Raw genomic sequence first — 12,535 nt, 5'->3', positions numbered from 1 at the left:
CTCAAACTTTTTTTAATCAATGGTGTTCATCTCACCATACTTGTGTGAGTTTGAACTTGAAACTTCTCATTTTGAAACAAGAATCAATGCAAATTCTGAATTATTTCTGTCTTCATACTTCCCTTGGGTAATGCTCATCACCTTTTATATCGTCAAATGTCTTCAAATCTACATCACTCACCAATACAAGAAATTTGACCAGAGAGCTTAACATAAAATGTAGGTAGGGTAAGAAAAGGTTTAAAAAGAACTAGTATGTGTGTATATTGTGCCTGTTGGACATAAAGGTAAAGAGCCTCAGTGGATATTCTGTATAGTGAGGCAGATGAAAACGAAAACTACCTTACCTTTACTTCTGGCTCCACCATTAAAATAGCGATAATCTCTTGAGGCAAAAGGCCTATTATCTTCCACAGGTCTATTTGAATATCTGGGCTGTGTTTCTTCTCGAGAGGATGATCCTTTGCTATCTGCAGGCTTAATCACAGTACAGAAGACTCCATCTGGTCTTTCTGGTACATGGTTTGGAGTCAGTGGGATTCCATAAACTGAGCACAAGAAATCTGATATGCAGTAGCTTGGAAAAAAAAATGAAAACAAAAGGTCCTCAGCTTATGAGTCGCACAGCCCATACTACTAGTTGAAAGCTTGGCCCAGTTTCAGTAGCATGAAGCAACTACCAGTAATGCTATTCCTCCTTAGATAAAAAGCCAGTCCATCATGTGGTTACCTTACCCATCTACACCATTTTTTTTACCAAATTAGACAACTGGATGGGTCAAGTGTTAAGTGTCTGCCCAAGTATCCAACAAAAGTGATCTTGCCAGGGCTTAAACCTGGCTTGTCCCACATGCTAACCAGGAGGCTCTCACTTTTCCATACAGAACAGGCTAAACTTTGTAAAACAATAGTTACAAAGGCAGCAAGTGCAACCCATCTTAATTCTTCAATTTTTATTTACCAGTATCGCAAGACTGTTCCCAAAGCACAGAACTTTACTTCCTGTTTTTCATGCCAGTCACACCTGGAAAATTAAAAAAAATAGTCATTTTTCCTTTTAAGCATTGAGAAAAAAGAGATTTAATAAAAAACAACAACAACAATCGTACAACAATGTATTGTATTGCAGGCTTCGATGAGGACTGTCTGAGGGCATAATAATTTAAATTTCCAAGACACATGGGAAAGGCATTAGTTTCCCAGTTCAGCTCTTCAAGCTTGGGTTTGTTTCTTCATAGTCCTGAGAAGAACCATTTCATGCTGATAATAGCCAACTGCTTTCACTTCCTGCTAGGTAGTAAGAGCTTTAAACCAAGTTTTGTTTGATTTGAACAATTTAGTTCTAAATGATTTAGCAAAGGCCTCTGGCTTTTACATCATTTTGTACACAACAACTGGATCAGCCAGTTATAACTGTAGCATAAAGATTTACATTTTTCTTTCCCTTTTCTTTGGGTCTGGGCAAAGGATAAAATAATTTTAAAAAAAGGGAAGGAAAAAAGGAAGATGGGGCAAGGGAAATAGGATACTGTATGTGCCAAAATATATTTTGAAATTAGCTTCATAATCCAAAATTTTTGAAGAGGAGTCTGAAGGAAGTATGACGGAATTAGAAAAAAAATGGAAAGGAAAAGAAACATTTGCAAGACAAAGTGACAAACAAATACCTTGAATTTGGTTCATAATCAAAAATAGTACTGGAGATAAGCTCTGTTGCCTTTGACTTGGAAATCCCCATGGTACTACCAGATTCAGCCGTGAAATGTGAGTGTAAGTCACATATTACTCCCTCTAACTCGTACACTTTCTTCAATTTGTTTGGCATTTCTGAAATAAAGACAGCAAACCCCACAGTCACATGATCAGTAAGTTCTTCACCTGGTTGGTAGATGGGGTTGGTAAACACTCTGCAAAGAAGGAGGCTATGGAAAATTTACCTGTACTTTCATCTCAGTGAAACTGGGTCAAGCAGATCCTGGCCTTTTGATTCCAGAGATGGGTTTAAGAAAATTTTCAGCAATTACAATTGACTCTTTTACTTTACTGGTAACCCATGAGTGACTAAGACAGAATTTCTCCATACAATGTCGATACAATATCAAGCAGACAAGTGATGAGAAAAGATAATAATAAGGGGATTATTAGTTGATCCAATATCAAATTCTCCAAACTAACATTATAAGAACTTTCAAACTCTTCAAGGGTACAACATTGTATTATTCAACAACTACATTATATAACTACTGATTCTATAATAATTAATTCAAATTTTGTCTGATTAATTCTGATTAACTGGCAACAAATTGATATTATTGTTGCAATTAATATGATGTTCCCTTTAAGAATCTTAAAATATACATTTATTTTTTTTCTACTAAGATCCTAGAGATTGCATGTAATGCAGTGTCAAGAGAACACATGTTGTGGTTCAATTTTTCTTTGTTTTAAAATTATCAAAATGCTTTCATTGTTTTATTCCCTATTATCCTTCTCCAACAGTAAAAATTAGGTCTGCACTATGCATGTGTGCTAAACTAGTGCAAAATGAGATAAATTATTTATAATCAAATAATGACATGCTTACAGCTGTACTGCACTTTACGTTTATTTGGAAAGAATGCTGAAGTACGCTAACATTAATATTTTTTTACTGATTTTTTTCGACAGACTTTGCCAAAAAAAATAAGGGACAGCTCATAGTCTAGGGAGAAGTTGGAAATTGCAGGTCTATCACTATTGGGAGATAAAAGGATAAGGTGAAACTACCCTGCTGAGTAAATAAGGAATTTTCCAAACAAATCTATTCTGTTTCTTGTTGTCCTACCTGCTTTTCTAGCCAACCACTGAAGGCAATACTCAGTTTGTTTTGTTTCTGATATCTGAAAAGTGAGAGATAAAAATTAATTAAGTTCTTTTTACTCCTTACTAAAAATCATAAATATCAACCATTATTCTGTTGTATACTTTAAACATCACTTTTGTTTTGCAAGGGTCACCAATATTCACCTTATACTTAGAAGAAATTTAATAGCGCTCACGGTGAAGGCCATTACAAGTGGTCAGAAGTAAACCAGCTTAATTAGTCAATTTTTAAAAGTGGCAAATGTTACAGTATATTAAGTGTATGCCACCATTGGCAAGCTGATCCTTCTAGTTGGTCCAGTGTAGCTTCAGCATATTTAACCTTTTGACCCTAGGGCCAGGGTGTGAAATTGCGGTTTTTACTTTGTTGACCAAATCCTAAAAATTAGTTGCCAAATTGGCAACTAGAATGTTTCATCATAACCTTACTTAGAGATATGGTGAATTAAAAAGATTTGCAAAAGATAAATCCGCAGCAAACTTCCTCATTAAGTTCGTTTACAAAACATAGCACATGCATCTTGATCAATAGCTAGACGCCATCTTGGATTTAGGATGTATGTGAGCTTGAACGTTGTATATCCTCCATCCTAGTGTCCACTTTGTAGCAGGTTAAATATCTTTTTCCTACCTTAATTTTAGAGGGTCTATCTAGAGCGCTGACAGAATAAAAAAGGGTTCGTTTGTCTTTGAAAATGGTGACCAACTTTTTTTAATTGGCTACCACTTTGAAGAATTTAGGAGCCAAGTGGCTGTCAGAAAAAAATATTAATTTTACGCCCTGCCTTAGGGTGAAAAGCATCTAATTTCTCCTTATAATATCACCCCTGAATCACAAATCAAGGTCATGGTAATAAAGGAAATGATATCCAAACAAAGAAACTCTTGATTTTTCAACAAATTCCCATTGTCAGGATCGAGGGAAATGTATAAAGAACAGTAGGGAGAAAACACATACTGATGTTAAGGTGTAAAGGATTAACAACATTTAAAGAGCATGTCAAAGTTTGTGATACAAGACATCCATCCTTCTCGTTAATTAATTTCCAAGAATAATTTACAAGACTTACCCTGCAATACACAGGAGGAAAAATTGGAGTTTGCTCTGGATTGACAAAGCGTAACAGATCCAGCCAGATTTTGCGGTAGCTGTCATCTCTTTTTGCCAAACCTTCAACTGGGATCTGATGAGTTCTTTCACCTAAACAGTGAAGGACATGAGGTTGAGGACAAGTAACCCATTTTCAGACAATGAATGGGAAGTTTGGAATACTGGGCTGGTACATGTAGTTTTGAAGACCAAACATGCCTCAGTCTCCTTTCTAAGTGGCTCCAGTTTCCCTGGGAAATTTTAAGTTGTAGACTCCTGTTTGTCTTGGTCCATAAAATACATAAGAGAAAGACTATGGCAAATACATTTGTATTCAGCCATCTTTAAGACCTCACACTCGGTCAATAATGCATATATTTGCATATTATCTGAGTCTTGAATGATAAATCATAATAATAAACAAAAATGATGTCAACACACAGAGTTTGTACTTACTTGTACTCACAGCTGTGTACCGAAGGCCTACTCTTATTTCACCTGTAAAAACCGAAATCATCATAATTTGATTTTGCACTTTGAAGAAAAAAAGCTCATGATTCATTCAGAGTTAGATTGGATGTTTGGAGAAGGGGCAGGAAAAGGTGAAAAGAAATTTCTATTTCCTCCGTCCCTTCCTTCTTCTTTCTTTCAAATTTGTTAGTACAAATTTTTTTTACTCTCCAGCCTTCTGCTGCTATACGAATCAAAGATGCAGCTATAACTTTTGCTAATTAACAAATGCATTGCTAAGTGGAGGTCGGGTACCTGAAACATTGAGGACCTTCCACTACTGGCAGTCAGCTCCTAGATGGAGACAGCTCTTAGATGGAGACTTCTCCCATGGCTGGCAAATCCTGGCAACCCATCCATAAGCCCCCACACAGGAAAGGGTAACAGGCACCCATCACACTGAATAAACAGTGGAAAGAGGGAGGGAAGGGGAGGGGAAAACTGCCTGAGTGATGAGCAGCCACTCCTTACAATGCTGCAAGTTCATGCTCAAAGCACACACAAGAACGCTGAGCACTCCCTGAGCCAAAATCATGCAGACTCTGCAGGCTAATTATGTAATGAAGGCATAGCTTATGTGAGTTGCTGCTTGCTTGCATATTAAATTTTCAGCGAAATTTCTGATGGGATGAAAGTAAGAAAGTACATACCAGGTTTGATAAAATAGTGCATCTTCCGCATTATTCCTCCATTCAGCGAATATTCCACTACACCTAACTCACAAGGAAGGAATCCTTCATCGGGAAGATCATACAGGGACATGAACCCAATCATATAGAACTTTTCATCACATATGGCTGAAAGACCAAAAGACAACCAAGTGAGGTTAAATTTTTAATGATTTGAGAAACTCTACAAGCAGTTAAGATTGGTAAATTGATTCAAGGCTGTGAATGGTTTAATTGTATAGTTCAGTTAACAAAAAAAAAATAACACCATCATTTAAACAGTGGGAGATGATTACTCAAAGTAGCAATGGAAGACAGAGATCATAGTATTCTACAAGTATTAAGGCCTTAGCAGTTGTCAGAGAAATTGGAAAATAGTGCTTTGGAGTTACTGGCATGACAAATACCAGTAAGAGAGAAATAGTAGTGAAAATGAAAGTGATCTTCACAGTAAGGAACACTACTTATATAAGCAGTAGTGAAAATAAATTCAGGCCTGTATGGGAGTTGAACCCATGACCTCTGTGATACCAGTACAGTGCTCTACCAGCTGAGCTAACAATGTGAGCTGGGAGCTTTTTCACTACTGCTCAAGTAGTGTTCATCACTGCAAAGGTCCCTTTCATATTAATTTCTTAAACCACAATTCACATACATGGTTTTCATACAGTCACAATCACATGCATTCATCACTTCACAGGTTTACAATGAACCAACCTATTGACCAGCTCCCAGTTGCCTTGTTAGCTCAGTTGGTAGAGCACTATACAGTATCACAGAGGTCATGAGTTCAAATCCCATGCAGGCCTGAATTTTTTTCAGGCCTTATTTTCACTACTGCTTACATGCAAGTAGTGATCATTACTGCATAGACTGCTTTCATATTCATTCCTTAAACCACAGTTCACAAATATGATTCTAGAAATAGCAGTATTGTCGACACAGCATTTTATCCTCTCACCTCTTCCCGGTAACCAACCTCTCTTTACTTCTTCTCTTTCTTCTTTCCTTCGTTTTTCATTCAAACTTACAGTATCTACACGTCTCTGCAATTAAAAGAACACATATTAGCATATATACCACACAAGTGAATAGTGGTCTTTGCATGCTCTGATTAGCCAGTTGGAAAGTGAATAGCTGGTACTATTCACTTCTAAGCAGCCAAACAGACCAAACCTTATGTCAAGAGTTCAATTTCTGATTATTTTGCGGTATATTGAAAGAAATAAACTGATTTTGGGGTATCTATGTGGTGTATACTAAAACAATTATTCACCTCAAAGTTAATGTAAGTGTCAGATATCTACCAGACCGCAAAACAGTAAGGTAAATATCCTGCAAAATTGTTTAGTATCATATCTGACTAAACAGACAAATAAAAAAATATACTGTCATGTAAAATGGATGCTACAGTAGATCTCTTCATTGGTTTAAAGTATGATATGTAAATACAGTCACACTAGCGTTAAGTGGCACTGAATTAAGCAGTCACACTGAATTAAGCAGTCACACTGCATTAACCCTTTAACTCCCCAAAGTGATCAATATGTGACTTCTCCTTAGAGTATCCATATATTATCCAACAAACAGGTGAAGAGAATACACAAACCTATTAGGAAGAAGTTGTTGTCTTGATCTAACACCAAATTCTCATTACTAATTTACAAGGAAATATGTAGCAGCTAGAGGGGAGAATAGACAATCAGTTCTTGGGAGTTAAAGGGTTTTCAGTATGTTTTAGGGTTTTAGCAGTCGGTTTTCGAAGTCCCAAATTTTTTCCCCTAATCACTGTAATTTTCATCTCAATGAGGTGGTCATCTCTATCAACCCTTTCACTCCCACTCTGTTAGTTCAGAGAATTTGGTATTAGATCAACTAATAATCCCATGATTGATATTCTTCTCTATTCTCATCACCTGCCTGCTTGATATTGTATTGATATTGTAAGGAGAAATTCTGTCTTGGTCACTTGTGGGAGTGAAAGGGTAAAGAAGTTGTGGTCACCCTTTACTGAGTTCCACCAGCTTGTTTGCATTGTCTTCCACATGCATTGAACAGTCACTTAAGGGGAACCACCCAAGTACAACTATGAATAATCTTTTAGGTAAAATTTAATCCATATTCCTCTCCCAAAACCAATGTTGGTAGTATTTTTAAGAGAGTTTGAATACATTAAGTGGTCAATTATAGTATAAAAGGGTATTTTTAATCTTTTTTTTGTATGAAACCCCTATTCTGTGGAACCTGTATGAAGTGGTAACCCTGCCACTCCTTGTGGGTGACTACTTAACCCTTTACACCCTAACATCAGTATGCATATTCTCCATACTGTTCTCCATACATTTGCAAAGAGGCTGACAAGGAGAATTTGTTTTACAATCAAGAGCTGCTTTAGTTGGTGATCATCTTCTCTATTCTCATAACTTTCATGTTTCATTCAGGGGTGATATAGTACAGAGAAATTAGATGCTGGTCACTCTTAGGGGCTAAAGGGTTCATACAGGTTCAACTTACATTTTAATTCGCCAAAAGGCAACTTTGAAAAAAATCTGAGCTTGAGGCCCTGTTAACGGTTTAATCTAATTATGATTTTTGGTGACTCTAAAGAAGGTCTGAAGCTTCTTGCCCTAAAGTAGCATTATTTCAGAGTTGCTGTGACTAACTTACAGATATATACTCTCCAGTGCAGTCCATTTTATCATTTCGGCCAGGGCGATATTTCTTATTTGCTTTGTCTTGCCGAGCCATTTCTTGATATACCTCTTTCTCATGCTCAGGTAGTTCCTGTCGTCACACAAGAGAAAATATTCTACAGTAACCTTAATTTCTAAACAGTTTTCAGTCCAAAGGCAAAAGCAATTAAAACCATCTAGGCTTAAAATATCAGGTGGAGTAAAAAAATTCAACAAGACAAGACAAGTTTAAAATAATATTGTAATCCATCTAATCTCCTTGTTCATGCATCCTTGGTCTTATACGTATCATATTACAGAATATGCACCAGGTAAAATTGGGGAATATCTAGCATCATAATCATGATTGGATATGCCCCAACTGAAAACTGGAGAATATTCGAGGATATACCCCTAGTGATATACTCCACCATTGTCAAACCTTATATCCACTATAATAAAGGCTTTCCTTCAAAATTTAATTCAAGATGAAAGAGCATTTTATTAGCTATTGTTACTGAAGGGACATTTATTTCCCATAAAGTCATACAAGAAAATAATGGAAAGAAAACATCCCACATACAGTAAACAGTGAACAATTTGAAACCATTTTTTCCCAAGTGTTACAAAAAGGCGCGAAAATATGCTTGTAAATTTGTCCTTGGAATTTATCTGTTCTTGTAGGCTCACAGTTCTCCTTGAGCTTGTTCTCAGAAAACAGATCATATCTGCTGCCAAATGTGCAAGCATGTTTATGGGCCAAATTGAGGCTATTGTTTATAAATTCAAACGCCTCTGATTCTGATCTAATTTTAAAAAGATCGTTTTGCTGTTGTTACAGATAAATGATTATATTTGTCTATTCATAGAGTTGAAATAGAGAACATCACTGTTTTATAATTAATCCTTTGTTGATCAAGCTTGTTTCTGTCAAGATAGCTGGATATTGCCCTCATTCCCTTTTTGTTTTTTTTATGGACTGAGATAAAGTCAAGGTCCATAATAGTGCAAAAAAAAAAAGACTCTGCCAATATCCTGCCATCTTTACCCCACCCTTGGTCAATACTGCATATATATTTGTTGCTGGACATTATCTCCCTTATTTCTCTTTTTCTTTACTCTTGGAAAACTGTTTGTTTCTCCAAGCAACATTTCTTGAGGAAGTATCTGAGAATATTGTTTATCAAGATCATGCTGCCTGGCAGACAATATTCTCCATTCTCATTACTTGTCTGTGCAAGGCTGTATTAAGCAATGCTGGGAAAACTTATGTGCATGTCACTCCTTGAAGTTCAAAGTTAAATGACAACGGTTATAATCGTTTGCACATCAGCCTTTTAGTGTTTACTTAGACAATGCAAAACACAATACAAAAACATTGTATTCATGTTTTGATTTGACAAGCGTAGTTTTGTTTCCACAGCTGCTTATTTTGAAAAATACAGCCGTACAGTTAGTAGCCACAGTTTGTTGTTCTTCTTAGGTAATAGATGCCCCTGTTTTCGCTCCATTTTCAAAAACAATTCTTAGTAAAGGCATAGCTTTGGCTAAAAAACCTCTCTGTTAAAGCCTACCCCATCACTGCTGCATCTCGTATGCAAGAGGAAAAATTCATTTCGCAATTAGACAGTGTACAACTCAAAAACACATGGCAGAATAAACCCATATTTTTACCAGTGTTCGAGTTACTGTCAGATCGTTTAAGCATTCCTCGGCACGCGATGCTACAGGAAATTCTCAAAAATCCTTTCACTTTCGTAGAAAGCTCTTTCTAGGTACAAAGTTTCAGTCATATGTGTATTGATTTTGAGATGAAAAACAATGAACCTTTAAACCTCCTGGTATTATTCGGACCTGGAATCTCTTAAATGACACCATCAGCCAACTTACCTTCCATCGAGGGCCAGCAATTTCTGCCAATGATCTCATGCCATTTTCTAAAACTACCCCCTGCCTTTCTAGTTGGGGCCGCAAAGAAACCATAAAGAAGTAAAAAGGGTTCCTTGCTTGATTGTTTTTCTTTTTATTCGGCATGGTTTTCACCTTCTAGGTCCCTTTCACACGATTAATCTGCTTCAGGTTGAAAATGACTGAGTCAGGTCCAGTCTCCAGGAAAACACGCGCAAGCCTCGTTCTCATGATTTGATAACGAGGCTTTTAGAGCTCGACTAACATGAAATCAGAACCAAAATATAAAATTTGCCGAGAATACATCTTTTTTTCGCATTTACTTCTTCCTCATTTTAAATTTTGAGTTTCTGTCAAGGATGAAGAGGCCAATAATCAATGGCTGAGCATAACAAAAACCCATGTGCATAAAGATGAGACTCAAACTTTGGTTATCTGTTGGAAAAAGAATTTCCAATAATAAAGGTCTCTATCAAAAAGTCAAGATTTTTTAAAAAAATGAAAATGACAAATCTCTTAAATAAACATGAAATTTATCTGAACAGAGACATTTACAAAGCAAAAAGCAAGTAACACTAGTCAATGAGAAGAAAGTTTCTTTCTTTTATTGCACTAATGTCTTAAACTGTAGCCTCACTTTTCCAAGGCATCATCCACCTACAGATGAGAAAAATATTTCCTTTCATCATTATAATTACATTTATGATAAATATTGCTCTTTTAGCATTGAAATCTCTTGTTTCCAACATTTTTATGGCAAATTTTACCATTTTTGTTAATTTATGAACCTTACTGGTAAATACAGAATAATACTAATGTCATTAGTTAATAAATAAATACCTGTCAGAGTGAACAAGGATGAGAACAAAACAACCCGTGGCCATGATAATTCTTGCCAAAACTGAATCCAAGAATTTTTTCAACATGATTGGTTGAAAACTATATGTTTTTTGAAGCTATTTTAACCTTACTTTGACAAAAATAGAATAAAACTATTGCCTGTAAAGATAACCAGTGAAAAAAAGGAAGATAATGATTGTCAGCTGCAAGCTTGTAGCCAGCTAAGAATGAGATAGAGACAGCCATGACTTGTATAATAATCATAACTATAAATTATTTTTTGTCCCTTACCCTGTCAAAAATCAGTCTCAGGGTATACCTCCCATTCTTTTACAACATTTTGTTGGTGGCACACTCCAATTATAAATGAATGAGTTCATGAGATGAGTTTCTTGATGACAAAGCTTTCCATCCTTTTGCAATTGGCGATGTTTTTGGTACATATCAGAAACAGACTGTTTATGACTAACAATGTGAAGGTTATTGCAACCTCTTGAACGATATTCAGTGTCAAATCTGTAGTCATGGACTCTATTAACTTGGAGAGGAGCCAGCCATGTTCCTAAAATCAAGGTGGATTACTCTGAGAATAACCTTGAATAATATAGTATCACACCTTGTCAGTAATAACATAATCACCACTGTCATTCAACCATTTGTAATTTCCTATGGAATAACTATGATCATCATTACATCAGATGATACCCAAAACATCCAACTGCAGATTTTTCCTTAGCCTGTATATTAGAACAATTACCAACTGAGCATTGTAAGTAATCTCTGATTGCAATAGTTTTGCTTTTCTTTCATTCTGTGATTTCCGGTTACAGCAGTTGGGTCCAGCACACAAGCAAAATTCTGTGTTTTGTTCATACAGGAAATGCTTGTTTAGCAACTGAGATGTACTGCTTACAAGGGAAATTTCAGCTCCGTTAGAGAGATGAGCCAGGTGGGATATTTCATGGTCTTACCTGAAGTATTCCAAAGTTTTTAGACTTATAATACCCTGTTTACTTGGATCTCAACAACGAAATACAGAATCTTGTAAACCTGACTGAACCAACTTCCCAGATGAACATCCCTTTTAATGCTCATAGGAAAAAGTGCTTAGGAAGGATCTTAGGCCATACTAGCCTGTTTTATGATGCCAAAATGAAAAAAACCTACTTTACTTTTCATCACTTACCTACAGATACATCTTCACTGTTAAATTTTTGCAAGAAATCTGAGTTTCGAGCAATAAAATTGACCAGATCTCTAGAGAGTACATAACCACCCCCTTGCGCATAAGGCAAGTATCTGTCGCAGAGATTCCAATTTTTTTCAGCCCACGGACCTGCAAATTTCACATGTGCATCTCCACGAAAGAAACCCCAGTACAATCTTTTCATTGAATATGTGCTTTGGAGCTCATTGAGGATAACATTCAACCGTACAAAACTATCATCATCAACCTTAAGAAGATATGAAAAATTCGCATGCTGATCGATCCATTTGAGTGCTTGCAAAACTTTGCTGGGTAGGTCCTTGTACGCATCTTTAAGTTCTGGAAGAAATATAATATCGCGATGTTGAGTGTTTTCTTCTTCCACATTTTTCATGTCCTCTAGAGATAATTCCTTTATTCCAATCACAAATCTTGGAACTACCGATGAATGAAGAGTTTCTAGATTAGAAAGCCATGTTTTCCGCATAGCATCTCGTCTTTCTTTGCCATTAGGAGCTGTTAAAATCATAATAAATAGAAACGTTTCTAATTCCACTGGTATTGACTGTTCATTTGTTTTGATGGCCTTCTGGGGAAGCGAGTCATTCTTCACATCACAGCCGACTTTCTGGTTGAGTATGAATACGAATATTAACGCAACAAATAGAAGAAGTAGCAGAAAAGTTTCATTCCTTCGAAAAAATTGTCTTTTTATGAAAGTCGAAATGTCCGCCATAGTTGAGCCCACAGTGCATGAATTATTGATATGGCTGGGAGG

General features: G+C 36.2%; 2 protein-coding genes across 3 annotated transcripts in view; both read right to left on the bottom strand.

Moving 5' to 3' along the window:
- The window catches only part of LOC131776341 (protein maelstrom homolog), an 11,500-nt gene extending 1,613 nt beyond the window's left edge, over positions 1–9,887 (bottom strand). The window contains exons 1-10 of the mRNA XM_066168730.1: positions 9,693–9,887; positions 7,798–7,914; positions 6,092–6,176; positions 5,113–5,259; positions 4,409–4,450; positions 3,933–4,063; positions 2,825–2,879; positions 1,668–1,827; positions 962–1,024; positions 348–577 (exon numbers count right to left, since the gene is read on the bottom strand). Coding sequence (XP_066024827.1) covers positions 348–577; positions 962–1,024; positions 1,668–1,827; positions 2,825–2,879; positions 3,933–4,063; positions 4,409–4,450; positions 5,113–5,259; positions 6,092–6,176; positions 7,798–7,914; positions 9,693–9,836 — 1,174 coding nt within the window. The 5' untranslated portion in view covers positions 9,837–9,887. The remainder of the gene's footprint in view (positions 1–347; positions 578–961; positions 1,025–1,667; positions 1,828–2,824; positions 2,880–3,932; positions 4,064–4,408; positions 4,451–5,112; positions 5,260–6,091; positions 6,177–7,797; positions 7,915–9,692) is intronic.
- A 406-nt stretch (positions 9,888–10,293) lies between these two features.
- Positions 10,294–12,500, bottom strand: LOC131776361 (beta-1,3-galactosyltransferase 6-like). 2 transcript variants are annotated; one of them, XM_059092531.2, is made up of 3 exons: positions 11,737–12,500; positions 10,842–11,112; positions 10,294–10,367 (listed from the first exon to the last, which is right to left on the bottom strand). In XM_059092531.2, exons 1-2 carry the CDS (start codon positions 12,491–12,493, stop codon positions 10,859–10,861), a joined length of 1,011 nt encoding a protein of 336 aa, XP_058948514.2. In that variant the 5' UTR covers positions 12,494–12,500; the 3' UTR covers positions 10,294–10,367; positions 10,842–10,858. The 2 variants fall into 2 exon arrangements, with proteins under 2 accessions (XP_058948514.2, XP_058948513.2); XM_059092530.2 differs by having other exon boundaries at positions 10,294–11,112.
- Positions 12,501–12,535: the final 35 nt, after the last annotated feature.

The sequence above is a fragment of the Pocillopora verrucosa genome, chromosome 6 (genome assembly GCF_036669915.1).
Source record: "Pocillopora verrucosa isolate sample1 chromosome 6, ASM3666991v2, whole genome shotgun sequence".
Taxonomy (NCBI): Eukaryota; Metazoa; Cnidaria; class Anthozoa; order Scleractinia; family Pocilloporidae; genus Pocillopora; species Pocillopora verrucosa.
This window is presented reverse-complemented; position numbering and strand designations above follow the sequence as displayed.

Excerpts from the sequence above, each read along its gene's own strand:
- LOC131776361 (XM_059092530.2), bottom strand. The coding sequence starts at position 12,493 with ATGGCGGACATTTCGACTTTCATAAAAAGACAATTTTTTCGAAGGAAT. Across the intron at positions 11,113-11,736 it reads CAGTGAAGATGTATCTGTAG|GAACATGGCTGGCTCCTCTC; the intron begins GTAAGTGATGAA and ends CCTTGATTTTAG.